This window comes from Trachurus japonicus, chromosome 7 (genome assembly GCF_045865225.1).
Source record: "Trachurus japonicus isolate A0001 chromosome 7, Traja_1.0".
Classification (NCBI taxonomy): Eukaryota; Metazoa; Chordata; class Actinopteri; order Carangiformes; family Carangidae; genus Trachurus; species Trachurus japonicus.
The window spans coordinates 28735704-28755436 of record NC_140913.1 but is presented as its reverse complement, the minus strand read 5'-3'; the positions used below and the strand labels follow the sequence as shown (position 1 = coordinate 28755436).

The 19733-nt window shown below is 43.6% G+C and overlaps 1 protein-coding gene across 2 annotated transcripts in view; it reads right to left on the bottom strand.

Moving 5' to 3' along the window:
- Positions 1-19733, bottom strand: part of hspg2 (heparan sulfate proteoglycan 2) — a 110125-nt gene that overhangs the window by 31878 nt on the left and 58514 nt on the right. The window contains exons 22-45 of one of the 2 annotated variants that reach the window (XM_085782712.1): positions 19663-19721; positions 18766-18836; positions 18496-18636; positions 18130-18303; positions 17647-17826; positions 16465-16583; positions 16259-16370; positions 15696-15809; positions 15315-15442; positions 14527-14613; positions 8359-8429; positions 8176-8240; positions 7926-8066; positions 6805-6996; positions 6554-6592; positions 5997-6101; positions 4499-4771; positions 4320-4388; positions 3661-3744; positions 2143-2235; positions 1935-2027; positions 1613-1843; positions 364-477; positions 150-277 (exon numbers count right to left, since the gene is read on the bottom strand). In XM_085782712.1, the coding sequence (XP_085638838.1) occupies positions 150-277; positions 364-477; positions 1613-1843; positions 1935-2027; positions 2143-2235; positions 3661-3744; positions 4320-4388; positions 4499-4771; positions 5997-6101; positions 6554-6592; positions 6805-6996; positions 7926-8066; positions 8176-8240; positions 8359-8429; positions 14527-14613; positions 15315-15442; positions 15696-15809; positions 16259-16370; positions 16465-16583; positions 17647-17826; positions 18130-18303; positions 18496-18636; positions 18766-18836; positions 19663-19721 (2883 nt within the window). The remainder of the gene's footprint in view (positions 1-149; positions 278-363; positions 478-1612; positions 1844-1934; positions 2028-2142; positions 2236-3660; positions 3745-4319; positions 4389-4498; positions 4772-5996; positions 6102-6553; positions 6593-6804; positions 6997-7925; positions 8067-8175; positions 8241-8358; positions 8430-14526; positions 14614-15314; positions 15443-15695; positions 15810-16258; positions 16371-16464; positions 16584-17646; positions 17827-18129; positions 18304-18495; positions 18637-18765; positions 18837-19662; positions 19722-19733) is intronic. The other variant, XM_085782713.1, reaches the window with a different exon arrangement.

The following is a 19733-nucleotide window of genomic DNA, read 5'->3' as shown; positions in this document are numbered from 1 at the left end:
CAGGTTAAATAATGGAAACGGACCAAACTCCAGAATTTACAAGACAATGGAATTTGGTGTGAACGAAGTGAAGTGAGCCGGACACAGACTTGTCTTGAGCTATAAATGGAGGTGGAATGCGGGTTCTTGTTATCTGTGCCAGGACTCACTGGTTGTCGGGGTCAGTGTGGGGGCAGGCGCAGGGCTGGCAATCCTCCGGAGTGCCAACAGTCGGGTCGCCGAAGAAGCCGGGGGCGCACTGCTCGCAGAGTTCACCCTGAGTGTTATGCAGGCAGCTCTGGAAGGAGGAACACATCATGGTTTAGATATCTGTCTGCCCGTCTGGTCATTGGGTTTATAACACAATGAGCTCATGCTTTGTACCGTGCAGATGCCGGTCTCTGGGTGGCAGGAGTCAGAGTGGCCGTTACATTCACACAGCTCACAGTGACCCAGGTATAAACCTCCTCCGGTGCGAGTGTATCCAGGGGCACAGTCCTGAAACAGACGGGATTCTGATGTTAGAGGAACAGGAAAAACACTAAGTCTGCACACCAGCAGCAGCTCCAAGGGAATCATTTAATATCACCTAGTGAGTGACGTTTCGGGTGAAAACACGAAGCAGGTGAATGAACACACCTCTAATGTGTTCAGAAAAATATAAAGTCCAAAAACAGTCCTATGAATATTTCCTCATAAATCAATAATAAATATACTTATGTACACACTGCAAAAAAAATCAAAATCTTTCCAAGAATATTTGTCTTATTTCTTGTCAAAATGTCTCATTTCTAGTCAAAACAATCTCTTTCCACTTAAAATAAGACTCATCACCTAAAAATCTACTGATTTTCACTTTTCATATGAAATAAGAAGACAAATCTGCCAGTGAAAGCAAATTTTTTGAGCTTGTAATAAACAAGAAAAACTTGCTCCACTATCAAATTGTTCTACTTACCGGTATTTCAAGGGAAAATATGCTTGAAAGAAGTAAAGTGTCTAAAAACAAGCCACTTATTAATGTGATGAGTCTGATTTTAAGTATAATGAGATTTGTTTTGACTAGAAATAAGACAAATATACTTGGTACGATTTTGAATTTTTGCAGTGCATATGCATATTATACAAAAATTGGGTAACACTTTATAAATACACACTATTAAGCATGGAATACTGAACTCATAATTTATAACAGATGGATGCTCATTAGTATGTAGTTTATAAACACAGTTAAAAATGTTTTACTCATCATTGATAAACAGACACTATCTGTATTCATAAACTACATACTCATGAGTATTCATGCGTTATAAATGAATAATTCAGTATGCTTAACTAATGCTTAATAGTGTGTACTTATTATAAAGTGTTACCAAAAAATGAATATGCTCACAAAACCATGTTACAAAAAATCACATCAGGGAAGAAACCATCATACACATATGTAATATGATATAAGGCAAGTATGTCACAGGAAAATATGTGAACAAAAATCACACAGCAATGGCACCCAGCCTGTAGATTTTAGGATGTGCAGTCTCTATTGTTTTTATGACGTTTTTATGAGAGAGCGTGGGGGAGCGTTTTAATGAAGCAGATTCATCCTGGGGGGCGGGGGGGGTTGAGGAGTTACCTGGCAGGAGAGCCCCTGGTATCCCGGCGGGCAGCGACACTGCTCCACCTCCAGCGCCTGCGCCAGGCCGCTGTAGTTGGGCACGGCCACCTCCATGCTGACGTCAGAGATGCTGGAGGAGAGCATCTCGGTGGAGTAGGACGCGCGGATGAGGATGTCGTCCAGATCGGCCAAAACCATCATCAGGTGCTCGCGGGTCGCCGGCATGCCATCGGGACGGCGCCAGTTTTCCTACAAAACAAGACGACGGCGGTCGTTAACGCTCGTACAATGTGCTTCTATGACAACACTTCCTGTTCCCATGTGGGTCTGAGCCGCTCACCTCTCTGAAGACGATCTCAAAGCGGCGAGACTCTCTGTTGCCCTGCTGCCTCACCGGCCAGGGCTGACGGGCCACCAGGGTGATGTCGTTCCCCTGCAGGAGAAAAACAACGACAGGTGAGAAAAACGCTGCAAATACAAACACACACACACACACACACACACAAACAAAGCAACATGAGGAAAAGCAAACGCAGGAACACACTCACAATGATCTGGACGTCAGGGTCGTCCAGCAGCGTTCCCCTGGAACTGGCCACGTAGGAGATGGTGTATTTGAGTTTTCCTCCGTAAGAGCCGACCTACAGTGGGGTCAGCAAAGGAAGAGGCTCAGTTGACATGATGAAACACAGTATGTCAACACCTGAGAGAGAGGGCTGAATGATAAAAGAAAAAAAATTATATTACAATTATTTTGGCAGACATTATAATTACAATTTAAGGCAGAATGGTCATCTGAGCATTTCACTGACAGAAATGATGACAGACTGTTCAGCCCTAAAGTTTATTATCATGTCAACATTCTGCTGAGATTTCATTATAAATGTCTGTATTTCAATGTGGAGAATGCATTTTAATTTACTTGTCATGCAAACACAGTAGCTAATGTGATAAAATCTGCGTAGCTGCTCTTCTGAGCCGCCTTAAACTTTATGGAAGCAGAATGTAAAACGACTGGAGTGGCCTTTTAATGACACAAAATTATATTGAACCCTCCTTGACTGAAGTTTAAAATTACAGACAAGTCAAAAAGGTTTTAAAGGCAGCGGACACAAATTAGAGACAAACAGCTTTTGTCCCATAGTCTGACAGCTAGTTTTTCTTTGAGATGTTTTATTAAAGAAAGCATAGTGAATATTGATTATATGCAATTATATTTTGTTTTATTAAAGGGGAGGAATGTGGTACAGGAAGTTAAGTGGACTGAGGAGTAGGGGCCTGACCGGTTAATCGGCTGATTAGAGCTCTTAGAGAATAATCGTTAATTGGCCAAAAGTTGGCTGATAGAAAAACTTTTTTAAAAGCTAAATCGCTAGAGGCTTGTGATGTTATGTTAGAATTGTTCATATGGCAATAAAAGTATTTGAAAATAGTAAAATGTTCTGCCTTCAATTTATTTCTTTGTTACAAGTGTTTGAACTATATTTATGGGATCAAAAGCAGCTATTTGATCAAAAAAAAGAAGAAGTAAATGCAAAAATTTATCGGCAGATAGAAAAATAGATACATAGGTTTTATTTGTCATTCTTATGCGAACAAAATTGTGTTTCATACATCCACCATTTGGAGATCAGTGAAGTTAATTTAAACAATAAATAAGTAAAATATGGATAAATAAAAACAACAGATATAAATGGTCAGGAATAAAAGAGAATAAAAATGATAATTAAATAGGTGCTCTAAAATCTGTTCATGCAGTTCACATCCTTTTGTTAAGGAGTCTAATCACTGTGGGGAAGAAGCTGTTCAACAGATGGTGGTTGTTGCTTTGACACTTCCTGACTGCAGAACTGTGAACATGCTATGAAAATCCTTATCAGTCAGGCCCTAATGAGGAGGACAGGAGTGTGGACAGGTACAGGTGAGGGACTAAGGAGACAGAAGTGTGACAATGAAGACTGATGAGCGGGAGTGAGTTAAAGGTGCAGTAATTCATCTGTTAGCTTGTGATCTCCAGGGGTCGACCTGGGGACACCGAGCTGCAGGATCATGGGCACAGTTGTTACCTTATCCCCCGTGAACTGCGCTGGGAGCTGCCAGTAGAGCAGATCATCCTGCTGCAAGCTGAAACCTTTGTAGACCAGAGCGTACTGAGAGAGAGAGAGGCAGAGGAGGAAAAAGAGAGAAAGAGAGGCAGCGAGACTAAAACACAGGCCGGCAGAGAAAAAAGCAGCAGCAGAAAAAGAAGAGTGAAACCTGACAAACTCCTCTAAGTACACGCTCTCTGGTACAAGTGCTCCTAGAAACCCCGGCTGACAGTTTGATAACAGCGTTACAAGTTGTGCCGTGCTTCTGTCTGACAACTTTAACAACAACAACTTCTACTGTTTTAACGCAGCAGCAACAACTTAATGACAGAGCACTGTAGAAAAAAAACCAATGCTACTCTCAAGTGGTCAATTACAGCGACAGCAGTTAAGAGTGGGTGGGAGCTATTTGCTTAACAATGGAAAAATACCACCCAGTCCATCACTGGGATTATGTGAACGGCCCCTAACTATGAATTAAACCTGTTCTGCTGCTGCTTCACTAGATCTTATCTTAAGCTTGTACAAGTTTCTGAACAAAACATTAACCACCCTAAACAAACAGAGAGACAGTCTGTTGTTAATTAACTTTGAAAGCTGTGACTCAATCACTGGTCCATGCTGCTGTGACTGTCTACCTTGCTGCTGTCCGAAGAAACGCTAGATGAAGAAGAAGTAGAAGAAGTCTTGCTCAGTTTGTTCTTGCTCTGTTGAATCAGACGCCAAAGAGAAACACAAGACGTCACCACCAGTTATGAGCGAGAAACAACAAAACAATCCACACACACCCGTCGTAAACGCCCGACAGTCGGTATACCTGCAGATGAGGGGCGTGGCCGGGGGAGTAGGGCTGCGGTCTGGTTGGCCTAACTGAAGAGGAGATATCGGACGGAGGAGAGGGGGGGCTCAGGTTACGCAAAGACCATCGGGAGGACGAGGAAGAAGAGGAGGAGGAGGAGGAGGAAGTGGGGACCCGAGAGGAACGGGAAGAGGAGGAAGAGGAGGGGAAGAAAGGAGGAGAACCCGCTCGTCCATTGGAGAAGTTAGAGAAGAGCGCCCAGACCTCATCATCCAGCTTTCTGACATCACCCTAGGGAGGCAGGAGAGTGGGGGGAAGGGGGGGGCACCGGAGATACAGTAACCATGGGAACCGTTAAAAAAAAAAAAGGACGGTGGTGGGGTTTAAAGATTTTAGTTTTTCAACGTTGCTGTGAGAAAGGTGAACGTGCTGACTCATGCTTTTCAGTCCAAGTCTGTGAGGCGCCTGGAGGAGCGGCAACTCATGCACCGAAGTAATCAGATTACTCAGAGGAACCAGGTTACTTTAAAGGGATAGTTCAACATTTTGGCAAATTGGCCCAATGCCATAATCCCTATAGTCATAGCAGTAGGTTCGTTACCTTTAATTGTCGGTGCAAGCTATTTTTAGAACGGCGGAGCAGAGCCGCGAGCTGCTCAGAGCTACACTGCGGAGGCTAATGGGATTTCTTGGTTTCCCTCATTAAACTCATCAAATACACAATCCAACAACTCCAAAACGCTCTGGTGGACAAGTTGTGACCTGCACATTCACCACGCTATGAGATAATAACGGGACATTACGAGACAGTGTTGTTTTAGAGGTAAATTCATGCAAAACCGCTGATGCACGTTGCCTTCAGGGACAGTTTTTCAGCAAACAGTCTCAGTTACAGCATTTACCTCTAAAACAACTCTGTCTGGTAACGTTCTGTTATTATCTCATAGCGTGGTGAATGTGCAGGTCACAACTTGTCCACCAGAGCGTTTTGGAGTTGTTGGATTGTGTATTTGATGAGTTTGATGGGGGAAACCAAGAAATCCCATTAGACTCCATAGCGTAGCTCTGAGCAGCTCACGACTCTGCTCCGCCGTTCTAAAAAAAGCTTGCACGGACAAATAAAAGTAACAAACCTACTCCTAAGACTATAGTGATTATGGCAATGGACCAATTTTTCAAAATGTTGAACTATCCCTTTAAACCATGTTTTCATGCGACTTTTACTGTGAATCAAATTAATGTTTTGGAAATATTTCCAGTCAAACTGATAAATCACTTCACTCAACAACAACAACTCAATCTCAGATATTTCTAATTCACTTCCCATGCAAACAAAGTCACATCTGACAACATGCACCTGTTTATCAGACCAGTGTAAACCTCCATGCTGCTACATCTATGAACCACAAGGACTCTCCGCAAGAAACACTGTGCTGCTGTTACTCTGATTAGACGTGCTGCTCATCCTTCACAACAACAACAACGATCTCTAACGGTGCCGTTCAAAACCCAATACCTGTCTAGCTCTTTTGGATCTGTGGGCGCCTTTACGTTCGGAGGCCATCAGGCTCCAAATGGACGCATCCTTCCTCAGCTGCTCCTCTGGCGAGTTCGAGTCACTCTATTGATGTGGATAAAGCAAGCTGGCTTTGATCACTTTCCTTATCACTGAGCTGATGGCATTCGGGAGTGTTGTGGCAGCGTTATTCGAGCAAAGTTAAACTGTATGAAGCTCTTTAATGGACCATTAATGATCAATCCATTTACAGGGCTCATGTGATGTGGAGCAGAAAGCAATCTGTGTGTTTGTATGTGTGTGTGTGTGTGTGAATGAACTGTGTCGACATGAGTGGTCAAATTGAGGAGACACCGCAAACACAATATCATGCTCCTCACAATAAACTCACTCCACATGAAGAAATAATTGAAACCATAAATCAATTATCCGTAATATGCACCACATGGGAAATATATAGCATTCAGTAAATTAAAAATGCCACATGCCAGACAACACTGCACAGAAAACTACAGACAGAGCACCACAGCCACAGCCACTGACTGACAGCACTGTACCTGTTCTCCTCGTCTTGTGCGAGTAAAGAAAGAGTCTTTCTATAAAGAGCGAAAGGTAAAGACACAAGAAGAATGCTTGTAAAAGAAAAGAAAAGTTTCACAGAGAAAAAGAAAAAGAAATCTGCACAAATCGGCTTGAAAAGAAAGATCAGAGAGAACAACAGAATAAGAAGTGGTCTAGGTCTACAGGTTTCTGACACCACGATGCGGTTTGGCTGCTTCCGCCGACTTAGCTGCTGTACAACACTGACCTTGTCTCCCTGGAAGGCGCCTGGGAGCTGCCAGTAGTGAGGCTCCTGCCCCAGGTAGTCAAAGTTGCTGTAGGACAGCTGAGAGAAATCGTTGGAAACCTCCACAGTGAAACCGGTGGAGATGCGGTTGGTGCGCTGGCGGTTCACCAGAGCGAATCCCTGGAACTTTCCTGGAGAAAAGACTGAAGACACCTGGAAGAGCACATTTGGAAAATAAAATAGAATTAAGCACGGGTAAATTGCATTGTAAAGAACAGGTTGTGCACTCTTTAAGACGCCAAAACAATCTGACACCTCCTCTCTCAGAGCAGGTGCATTGTTGCTGCATTTAGTTTGGTTGATGAGAGGATTAAATGCATTCTTGAAAGACCCCATCAAGTCACAAATATCTTTTCCCAGCTTTAACATTTTATCTACATGTTAATTGTTCATTTATGTGTTGATATTTGCCAAATTCATGTCAGAAAGTTCTTATCTGACTAATTTTACACGAAAATCGATGTATTTTTTCATCCTGTAAAACAATCTCAGATGTTTGATGACTCATCCTGCACTTGGGGATGTTACAAATTTTCTTGAATTTGAATTTGAATTTCCTGTTCTGTTCCTGTTCCTGTGTCTGTCTCTATTAATTAATTTATTTTAATGTCTATTTAACAGGGACGATACATACAACACTGCCACAAAAAACGGGAAAATGTGATGCATGTAAGACGTATGGCTTCAGCTCATTTGCAGTCTTTGTCCCTGGTCAGGCTTTAGAATAGGATAAAATATACTGAATACAATAAATGCAATGATACAAATACAGTGGATAATACAGTGAATAGGTACCACGAATAAATAAACACAGCTGCAAATTTCAGAGTTTAAAAAAAAGTTAAATTTAGCATTAAACATTAGTAAAGTGCTTTATTGACAATGACTTGAGAGAAGTTAATGTTCACTATGGAGCATCAGCCCCAGCACATTCAATGCAATTGGCAACCAATCCATATCGGTGAGAATCCCCCCCTCTAGCTTTGTGTATTTTGTGGAAACATGTAATCATGTGGAACTGCAAAGCACTCTGAGAGCCGTTTCAGGACGTCTTCATGTGTTCATTTACTTCTAACCCTCACCAGGTCTCTGTAGTATGTGGAGCTGGAGCACTGCTGAGTGACGCCCATGCAGAAACAGGACAGGCAGCCATCTTTGTTCTCCTGGCTGAGGTGGAAGGTCCCGGCCTTGCAGCTGGAACAAGATGAGCCTTCGACGTTCATCTGTAACAAGCAGCGGCATCCGGAGAATGAGATACAAGGCGAAAAGGTTCATGCTTGGATACACAACATGAGAGACATGAGTGACTACAAAGTGTCTTTGTGTGGTCACCTTGCAGCGGCACGCACCACCCGTGCAGATTTCACTCCCTCTTTGGTCACAGTTGTAACAGTTACCTGTGAGAGAGCACATGGGTTACAGAGTGTACCAGCCAGCAACTGAAACAGGAATATTTGCAACTTTTATTAAGATAAAAGAATGAGTTATTTTCATGAACCAGGAGACAAAAAGTACCATTGACTTCATTGTTGCCAACGGTGCATCTCTGTCCCAGCTGAGGGTTGCCAGTGTATCCTGCGGCACATCTGAAATAAAAATAATAAGACAAGGTCTCTGAGTAAACGTTTCCAAGGAGGATACAACTTTTTTTTTTTACCACAAGAACAATGTTGGCAGGAAGCTGGGAAGTCTGCAAGAAGTGATACATCTGATGATTTGCGTTGTTTAGGGAGTCGTTTTGACCCAGAGGAGACCTCAATTCATGAACAAAGAACTGAGTCATTCAGGCAAGGAAGATTTAAAAAAAACCCTCGTTCCATCCAGGAAGGGCACACACATCTACACCGAAGACTGGTCTAATATTAACACAGACACCCAGATATTTGGTAACTATACAAAGATTCCCATAGAAAAAGATGTTTGCACTTGAGATGGAGGAAGCACAGCCGCCAATAAAACTCTCAACATGTCTCCGATGTTGATTCCATCTCTTACACGAGTGCAGTACCAGCTGAAAAGCCGTCACATAGAAACATTTACATTCACACAGAATAAGAAATTATCACCAGGTTTAAAAAAAAAAAATAAAATAAAATAAAAAGCTTCACAAACACAGAGCTACAAACACAGAACGAAGCAGCAGTGAGCGGAGCTGAGACATCGAGCCGCAGATAAAGATGCGAAGCCGCTAAAGAGGAGAGTCGTCTCTTGATTTTCTGACACAGCAAAAGCGATAATGACTTCTAACCCAAGCAAACAACGCCACTGCCACCAGAGCAAAGGCGAAATCCAGCAACCACAGGGAACAGGTAACAGGTAAGAGTGAAGGCTGCCCTGAGTCGGTCTTACCTCACCTGTCCAGGTCCGCAGGGCAACGGCCAACAAAGAGGACTTCCATGATATGAACTTGCTTTGGGAAATCCTATTTAAACTATCTCCTTTAGACACACTGTAGTTTCTAAGGCATGCGGTTACTACAGTCCTTCCAGTCCGTGTGTTGTTTTATAGATCGAAAAGATTCGTAAAAATGTGATTACATTTGAAAATAGATATGATCTTGAAAATACTAAAGTACCAAGGACACAGAGCTCACTATAAAGGATATTAGATGACATGACAAACCTAGTCGTACATCACAATAAAATGACACAATTTCACTACAATTTACATTTTTATTACACTCCTAAAAAAAATTAAAGATATGATTTTGAAAGCTAGGTCTATGTAATTCTAACACTTCTTTAAATAATGAGGATATGATCATATACGATGCAGTCAGTCTGTTGATACGTCCAACGCTTCTGTCTTAACAACAACAACAACAACAACAACAACAACTGGCCAGATTGGTATGGAAGTGACTATGGATATTCATGGTCCCCAGATGAATCCAATTGGTTTCAGATGCATCTAACATTTATTAATTGGGCCATAAATATCACAAGTATATCAAAGGTATATAAGGTACCACTTGCAGATAGTTTTCATGCTCCACAGAGGATGATCCCGTCTGATATTAGCCACAAACACACCAAATCTTTTATTTTAATTCTGACCTGATGGTTATCCTCAGGGGAGCAAGAACATCTACCAAAAGTCATTGAGATATTTCAACAAAACCTAACAGAGTCAGAGCATGATAAAAGTCAACAGGCTTTATGCTCTGGCGACCATGAATATCATAGCATAACATATTTCATATAGCAATCCATTCAATAGTTAGTGAGATAATTCAGTCTGAACCAAAGATGTGGACAACAGATCCTTCCCATCCCTTGAGTAACATCACTGGTACAGCTAAAATTAGACATACTAATATAATAAATCTATCAATTAATCTATGAATAACAAAATAAGATTTTTTATTCCAAGGCCGCTAGAAAGGTTGGGGATTGTGAGTCTTCTCTACAACGTACTAATTATTTATCCTTTAAACTTTACACGATAACTAATCTTCATAACACAATAAAATAGCACCTAGCCTTTAGACTGAATATTAACACTTTTGTTCCGAGCGAACCTTGAATCTCCAGTCAGACTTTTACACTGAAAGGTGAAACTAGCCTAAACTTGTAGAGTGTGACATGTACGTTTTTTTTTGTTTTTTTACTGTACCATTTGAAACAAATACTGTTAATGGAGGACACAGGCATAACGTACAAACAATTTAAGAAGCGACGGGGCGGGGTTAAAACTTGAGGTAGTCTGGCCATAACAACATGGACAAATGTTTACAACATGAGAGGTACTAATGCTAAGCTATCTCTTCATAGCAAGATTTTGTGCAAAGGTTTTGATAACAACATTAAATACACCTCTGAAGCCAATAGTACCAAAAAAAACCAAAAACACTGAACACGTTTAGCATGACGTTAAACATCTGGAAGGTCCCTCTGCAATAAAACAGTGGCATTAAATTAGCCCCTTCATAAACTTCCATTGTTGTGGTAGCAGTATAAATATCAAGATCAGAACCTAGAGATATAAAAAATGATTTAAAAAAAAAACAATTGAAGAAAAATGTAAAAAAATAACATAGTTAAAGTCAACCCCTAGTCATCAGGGATGATTTTGATAGGAATGGCCAGCCTTCCCAGAACAACATGAAGAGAACCGTCGTGATCTTTTTTGTGCTTTCCGGACGTGTGTTCTCCTTGTAACAGCCTCAGTAGGTCCACAACAGCAGAATTGGAGTTAGTCTTCTTCTTCTTTTGCTGTGGCTTTTTAGCTAGCTTCTTTGCCGTAGTAGTAGTCGTAGTAGTCGTAGTAGTCGTAGTAGTCGTAGCCTTGGTTTTAGCGGGAGTTGATGTCCTTTTCAAGGTTGTTGTAACCTTCTTCTTTGCAGTCGTGACCTTTGTTTTAGGAGTCGTCGCCCGTTTCGCTGTCGTTTTAGACTTTTTTGTTGTGGTGGTCGTTGCAGGTTTTCTCGTTGTTACCGTGTCTCGAACAGATTTCTTTTTTTCGTTAGAGACCAACTTCTTAGAGTTGTTCTGCGTCTTTTTCTCATTCTGGTTTGAATTACTCTTCTGTGGCTTTGTTGACGGTTTTTTCGGATCGTCTTCCGAAGGCTTACCGCTCTCCTGAACCGTCGACGGAGTGTCCGATCTCGACACCTTTTTGCTCCCGTTGTTTTTAACAGGCGGTGCAGGATCCCTCTTGTTGGCCTGGTCCGATTGTTTACGCAGCTGGTGGTTTTTTCTTGCAGGGTTTGGTTTGTGTGATGGCGGCTCCAGTTGGAACTTAGTGACCGTTGCCTCCTCCTTGACTCTTGGCTTCGGTTTTGTTTGACTTGGCCGTGAAGCCCGTTTAGCCGTCACAGCGAGCTTCCTGCCCTCTGGCCTCTTCGGTTCAGGCTTCGGCGTAGTTTTAGGTTTAATTTTAGATGCCGTCCTCGGTTTACTCAAGGTTGTTTTTAACTTTGTTGTAGGACTCGTTGAGGCTTGCCTTTTGGATGACCTGGTGACTGATCGAGGCTTTGTAGTATTCTTATTTGGCTTGGCAGTGGTTGTTGTTAGTTTGAGTTTCCTATCGCTCTGAGTTGAAGCAGAGGTGTGTTTGATTGCGGGGAGGCCTGGGGTAGGTATGCTTTTTGGCACTGTGGCTTTCCTGGTGAGCGGTGTTTCTGTCGGTATGACTCTGACTGTGGACACTGGAGGCCGAGTAGTTGAGTGCTTTGGTACGGCGATGACCGTCGTGATCGGCGGCAGAAGCCTCCTCTCTTGGGGCAAACGTCTTGTACGTTTCATCTTATTCATCTCCTGAGCCAGGGCGGTGAAGCCGTCGATCAGGATCTCCAGCCTTCCCTCCAGCCTGCTCAGACGGGTCTCCATGTCCGTGTAGCTCTTCTCCAGCTCGTTCACCTTCTTGTTCTTCTCTCCGGCCGCGTGGATGGCGACGAGCTCCTTCAGCTGGGAGTTGAGTTCGCTCTGCTGGTCCTCCATGCTACGAATGCTGTCCTTCATATCCAGAGTGTTGCGCTCCAGCATGCTCAGGCGCTGGTTGAAGGTGTTCAGGTGAACCCGGAGCAGATGCTGGAAGCTGGAGTGTCTCGTCTCCGGGCTGGGCGTGAAGCGAGGCGAGAGTCTGGACGTGGATCTGCTGGGTGGGGCCGAGACGGCTTTAATGGGCTGGCTAGTGCGACGGTTAGCTGCGGTGGACAGCAAAGATCTAGTCGGGATGACGGTGGTTCCTAAGGTGGTAACACTGTCTTCATCATCATCCCCGCTGCCGTACGGCGTTATCTCTTTCTCCCAGCTGAAATTGAACACAGCTTCAGCTCCACATGCCACAGGTAGGAAGCCCTCTATCTGCTTCTCCAGGAACAGGTCCCCACAACTGTCAGCCGAGGGCTTCTCTTCTCTTAACATCAAAACAGCAGAATCAGGCATGATGCAGGCAGAGACGTTAAAAAAAATAATGAATCATTTATCAAGTTGTGTCTCGCACCCAAGTCACCTCGTTCATCTTTGCCCCTCGGAGCGGCAAAGATTCATTAGCCAGAGACAGGAGTCCTCATAAATGCCACGTCTACATTTATGTCGTAGAGACCCAGAAAAACAAATTTTTTTTGGTCTGCACGCAGACAGAAATCACAACGAGCCAACACCTTGAAAAAATTCACTAGCAGCAAAGCGCAAAAGCTGAAGCAGGAAGCGATCTGAGCTGAGAGGAGCTTTTGGAGTGAAAGCAAAAAGGCAGAGGAAAGCAAGAGTGAGATATAAAGCCGACTAAACTCCTGAAAGGTTTCCTGAGGACATTCAGCTCTGTTATCTCTACAACCAAACAATACAATCATAGTGATGATATTCTCAGTGCCACCAGAGGCCCCTCATTGAGTCGTAAAGGAGAATTCCGGTCATTTTTGACCCCTAAATCGTTGTCCTGATGGTCACTCAGTCTTGGGGGGAGCAAAAAACGGCACTAATATTGATGCAGGCAAACCAGAGTTACACCATGGCTACCCGGCTCTCGGGTTAGCGACAACGCTAACCTATGGGGGCAATTCTTTCAACCACAACAAACACTCAGAAAACAATTAAATATCTATGGTACATGACTCGAATCCTTACCAGACACCACTGAACTCATATAGTGTACAGTATAAACAGTATAAACTTTGTGTTTTTGCATAATCACTCATCACAGATAGCCGAACTCTGATACATCCTGGAAAGACATTACTATCCGATCGCAGAGCGCTTGTTCTCCCCGCCACAGAAACAAACACTTTTTCCTTGTTGTGATGATTTCTTTACAAAAAATAAATCAGAGATATTACGGACATTACCACTGCACTGCTCGACCGTTTATTTTTGTAAAGAAATCATCACAACAAGGAAAAAGTGTTTGTTTCTGTGGCGGGGAGAGCAGGCGCTCTGCGATCGGATAGTAATGTCTTTCCAGGACGTTTCAGAGTTCGGCTACCTGAGGTGAGTGATTACATGCAAAAACACAAAGTTTATACTGTTTATACTGTACACTACATGAGTTTGGTGTCTTGTAAGGATTCGAGTCATGTACCATAGATATTGGATTGATTTTTGAGTGTTTGTTGTAGTTGAAAGAATTGCCCCCATGGGTTAGCGTTGTCGCTATCCAGAGAGCCGGGTAGCCATGGTGTAACTCCGGTTTGCCTGCATCAATTTTAGCGCCGTTTTTTGCTCCCCCCAACACTGGGTGACCATCAGGAAAACGATTTAGAGGTCAAAAATGGCCGGAATTCTCCTTCAATGGTACCGCAGGAGAAAACAACATCTGAGAGCAGATCTGGGGGAAAAAAAACAAAAAAAAACAGGACACACAAAAACCTTCACATGTACTTCAGAATGGGTGGCACCGGTTAGCAACTCCCATCCCTCCTCTGACACCACTCAATCACAACTGCCTCGGAAAAAACAAAACAAAGAGAGATGCGAACCACAGACATGCCAGTTTCCCTTTCCTGTGCGTGAAACCAGTAGTGGGTGCCAGTGCCAGTGCCAGCCTCCCCCCTCCCCCTCCTCCTCCTCCTCACCCACTGCCATCCGCTGACCTTGCTGCCAACCATCCCCCACCCATCCCCACCTCCCCAACCCACCTACAAACACTGCGCAGTGTCCAGACCAGCCTGACAGGAAGACAGAGCGGTGAAGAGGGGGAAAAATAGAAACAGAAGGAAAAAGAAAAGGTGGAAGGTGTTTTTACCTTTCACAGCGGCGGCCACTGTATCCAGGTGGACAGCTGTCACAGGTCGGCTGCCCGTCGGACTCCAGGTAACAGGTCGGGGAGAATCTACGGCAACAAGAGGCCCGATCAGGATTCATACACAGTCGTATGTCTGGTTGTTGTGATGCATTTAGGATGTGTTTGTGCATGTACGTTCTGCCTTCTTGTCCACTTAATTTCTTGTATGCATATTTATTTTGTTTGATGAAGTTTTGGTAACACTTTACTTGAATAGGTATTCATAAGATTGACATAACACTGTCATAACCATGACATAACAGCTGTCATAAACATCAATGAATACTTATGACAGCTGTCGTTAAGTGTCATTCGGTAAGTTATGTCACTTTTGATGCAAAGTTGACATTGTTTGAGATGTCCTTGTTATGAGAACTTGACATCATTTTTAAAGTTTGGCAATTACTGCAATGACAGTTTAAATAGTCTTTATGTCAAGTTGTCAGAACAAAAACATCTCAAATAATGTCAACTTTGCATTAAAAGTGACATAACTTACCGAATGACACTTAACGACAGCTGTCATAAGTATTCATTGATGTTTATGACAGCTGTTATGACAGTGCTATGTCAATCTTATGAATACCTATTCAAGTAAAGTGTTACCGTTTTTTATTGTTTGATTGGGTCTTTTTTTCTCATTTTTATTTGGAAATTTCTTTGTGCTTTTGCTCTATAAATAAATGTATCATTAGTACAACTTCTGATTCAGAGTGACTTTAATAGAAGATTTGCAGACATGAACTCACTGGTTGCTGGATGTGGTTCCAGGACAGGGGCAGGGCTGGCAGGCCTGAGCACCGCCTGTTACAGGGTTTCCGTAGAAACCAGGCTGACAGCGTTCGCACCTTGGCCCAGCGGTGTTGTGGAGACATTGCTGTTGGTCAGGACACACACACACATATTAAGGAGGAGAAGAAGGAGAAGAAGAAGAAGGAGGAGGAGGAGGAGAGGTGAGATCCATGGAACAGTTGACTGTGTGTTTCCACAAGTTGAAAATCGCCACAAAACCATTAGTGCATTCCACAACAGAGATCAAAGCTTGTTCGACGCTGGCAAAGGAGCAAGAAAGAGAGAGAGAGAGAGAGTGAGGGGGAGGAAGAGGGAGGAAGAGTAGCTTGAGAACCTACCAGACACCTGCCAGTCTCTGGGTCGCAGCTGCTGGCGTGACCGTTGCAGTCGCACCTCTCGCAGGTGCCCAGGTAGAGGCCGGAGCTGGTCCGGGTGTAACCGTCATCGCACTCCTGCAACACGGAAAAGAGGAAAAACACCTCGGGGTGAGAGACAAGTAACGACAGAGAGGAATACGTCTTTGTTCCAAAGCTGTGCAGCAGAGAGACAGACTGCAATTATCATCATGGACTGTAATGGAAAGCAAGACACCACGCCGCTCCTAACAAGCTACGGCACAACTCTACTAAAGTAAACTAAACTAAACTAAACACGGGCAGTCAGTCAAGCTGATACTTGGCCTTGGGGGAAAGAAAATCAGCGTTCAGGGGCCAAATCTGAAGTTTCTGAACTGAAATCTGCCCTATGGAGGATTTTCACCTTGCATTACCAGCTCCAGCCACATAACTTGTGCAGCTGTGCAAACTTCACCAATCCTCTTGATAAAGGGCATGGGGTTCAATGAAGGCTTGCAGGCTGCACAAAATTAAGTAAACAGACATTTTTTGTTGTGAATCAGCACCTGGCAGGAGGGTCCTCTGTATCCCTGAGGGCAGGCGCACTCCTCCACCTCCAGAGCACGTTCGTTACCGGTGGAGTGAGGAACGGCCACGTCCATCTTGATGTCTGCAATGCTATTGTTTAACACAAAAAACACATAATTCAACTAAATGCACTTTTAGATACGTGTGAATGTGAATGTGCCAGGTGTGAAAGCTGCCACCGTACCTGCTCTCCTCCATGTTGTCTGCATAGGTAGCTCTGATCATGAAGACAGTGACGTCAGCCAGAGCCATCAACAGGTGCTCACGAGTGCACGGCTGCCCGTCACTGCGACGCCACGCAGACTATCAGCCAGATAGGAAACTTAGTCAGTTAATATTGTAGGAGCATCTGGTCAGATACTGGAGAAACATCATCTTCTGAGTTGGGAGAATTTCAGTAAGTAATGCACGCACGCATCTTAAATGGTTTGGTCCGACCTCCACTGTGAGACTTTGTTAATTTCCTCTCAGAAGGATCCGTAAAATCCACTAGAACATCTTCAGCTGATAAGCCTGTGCATATTCTCATTTGTCCAGGAAAGGAATTTTAAATCGAAAGCAACTGGACTTGGTTATTTGTCTATGAAGACGTTTCACCTCTCATCCAAGAGGCTTCATCAGTTCATGCTCGCCTCTGACCAGGCTGGGACTCTTCCTAGACAAATAACCAAGTCCAGTTGCTTTCGATTTAAAATTCCTTTGAGATCTTCAGCTGATTGTTCCAAAACATTTCATCAACTTTTTGTATAAGAGCAGTGGAGCGCCCTCCCAGATAACAGTAAAAACTGCAGCTCGATTTTTGCAGCTTTAATATTAAACTGAAGATTTTTCTCAGTCTTATCATCACTGACTCTCTAATACTTCTTCTAATCTGCATAATGCATTTGTGTTGCTTCTGTCTGACGTACTCTTTTGCGTTATATGTTTTGCATGCGATCTGTAAATGTAAATGAGCTCTGCATTAAAGAGGAACTACGCAGGATTTGTAGCTTAACTATGCTACATTTCTTCCATAATTAAACAGCTTTGGAGTAATTGTGATGGTTTAATAAATGGCTTAACTTGTTATGAGGAAGAATGGAGGCTCTCTACCTTCCAACTAGCGTCTCTTACATAACCTGTAATCTCTTGTTTATGACAGATTAAACTACACAAATACATTGTACGTATATGATATAAAACGTTATTTAACACTATTGATTTTCTTTCTCGCCAGCTTCGTTGTAAACAAATACACATGGCTGGGAGGAGAGTTAGCAAAACAGCAGAAAAGTGACCGGACTTGCGTAGTTCCTCTCTAAATGGTGTGTTATGTTCAATATTGTACATGTTTTTTTTCCAAAAGAAAAAAAGAAAAGAAACCCACTTCTCTAAATGTCACAGCGACGGTTTGACGGACACGTGGAAGGGGCCTGGTCTGGGAGTAGTGCTCCAGGAAGATGCCGTTGCCCTGGAGAACCACATCTGGCTTCCCGTCGATCACCAGCGAGCGCTGAAGCGGCGTGAACTGCACCGTGTAGCGGAGCTCGCCGCCATAGGCCGTCACCTGGTTAGACACATGGTGAGAAGAGCAGCACATCTCAACAAAAAGCTGGAAGTAGTGGAAAGGTATTTCACCCCTATGATACTGTAGGTGGTGGGGAGATCACAAGACACCCATGTTGAGGTCGACTGTGAATCCAAGCAGGAAGGTTTAAAGGAGGCTCGCTGTGTGGGTGAACGCAGCCTTTCATTGGACAACATGTTGAGACACAGAGAGGGCAGAGACATCTCGCCTGACTGACACTTGAGAGTTATCTTCTTCTCTCTTATCCCCAGTTTCCTGCTATTTCACTTTGTCTCCTCTCACCTTATCTCCTCTGAAGCTCTCGGGCAGGACCCAGTAGTAGATGTCGTTGGGGATGCTGGAGGTGGGGCGGAAGACGACTTCAGAGGAACCCCTCTGGGAGACGCCCTCCGTGGTGGTTTTAGTGTTGGCGCTGTTGGAGAGGTAGAAGAGCTGCCCGTTCACCCCGCCTCGCACCTGAGACACACACACACAGAGAGAGAGAGAGCGGAGATCAGATTGCCCGTGCGCACCGTTTGCACGTTGCATCTCACCGTTTAGCCTCTGAATGGGATTTGCTGATAAAAGCAGAGCTGAGCAAACACTGAGTCACAAACCTCGATAACCAAAAATATTCACCCCTCCCTTTTTCAGATCTGAAAAACCCACCTGATCCCGACTCCAACTGGAGCTGGCGCACTGTTTGGTGACGCCCATGCAGAAACAGCGTAGACAGCCCTCGGGGTTGGACTCGGAGAGGTGGAAGAAGCCGGCCTTACACTCGTCACACAGAGCTCCTGCCACGTTGTTCTGCAACACACACACAGATGTGCACATGTGTAATCCATCTGTCTGTCAAGATCATTTTTTCACACAAGATGACAGCAGCAAAAAAAAAAATCTGGTTATGATATCGTCACCATCACGCTGCATGGTTACCTTGCAGCTGCAGGGCCGGCTGCTGGTGCTGACGGTTCCTCTGTTATCACACTTGTTGGAGTTGGAGCTTTCTGCAGGGACAGAGCCATGGAAAGAAGATGACATAAGGGGAGGAAAGGAAAGTGAACCTGGGAGCGCTCCAGCCTCCCTGCATACCTGAGCCATGACCACATACACCAGCCTACTGTCTGTAACACCAAGGTCGGGAGGCGGTAATAATGGTAATCATTACACAGGGTCAAGACCTCCTTGTGGTCACATTGATTGGATCAGCGAAGGTAAAGTAACACAGGTGCAGCGGTTGTTGAACGTATAGATTACATTATAGACATTAGATTGGCATGCTCAGTTCTTTTAAGAGAACTACGCAGGATTTGTATCTTATCTATGCTACATTTTTACCTTGATTAAACAGCTTTGGAGTAATTATGGTGGTTTGATAAATGGCTTAACTTGTTACGAGGGAGAATGGAGGCTCTGCCTTCCACCTAGCGTCTCTTTGCAAACCCTATAACCTGTAATCTCTTGTTTATGATGGATTAAACTACAGAAATATACACGTTGAACATCGTACATGATATATAACGTTATCTACCGCTCTATTGATTTTCTTTCTCGCCGGTTTTGTTGTAAACAAATACATATGGCCGGTAGGAGGGTTAGCAAAACAGCAGAAAAGTGACCGGACTTGCATAGTTCCTCTTTAAATCTAAGATGAAAACACATCTTTTCTCTATTGCTTAAAATTGTTTGTCTAAATTGTTTTTATTTTATTTATTTATTTAACTGTTTTTATATCTTTTGTGATTGCTTGTGCTTTTTTGCTGTTTTTAACCTCTGTAAAGCACTTGATGGAAAGTGCTCTATAAATAAATATATTATTATTTTTATACTCACGGTTAGGAACACATTTTCCATTCGGCAGGAGCGGGTTGCCCTGGTAACCAGAAGCACACCTGGAATACAAG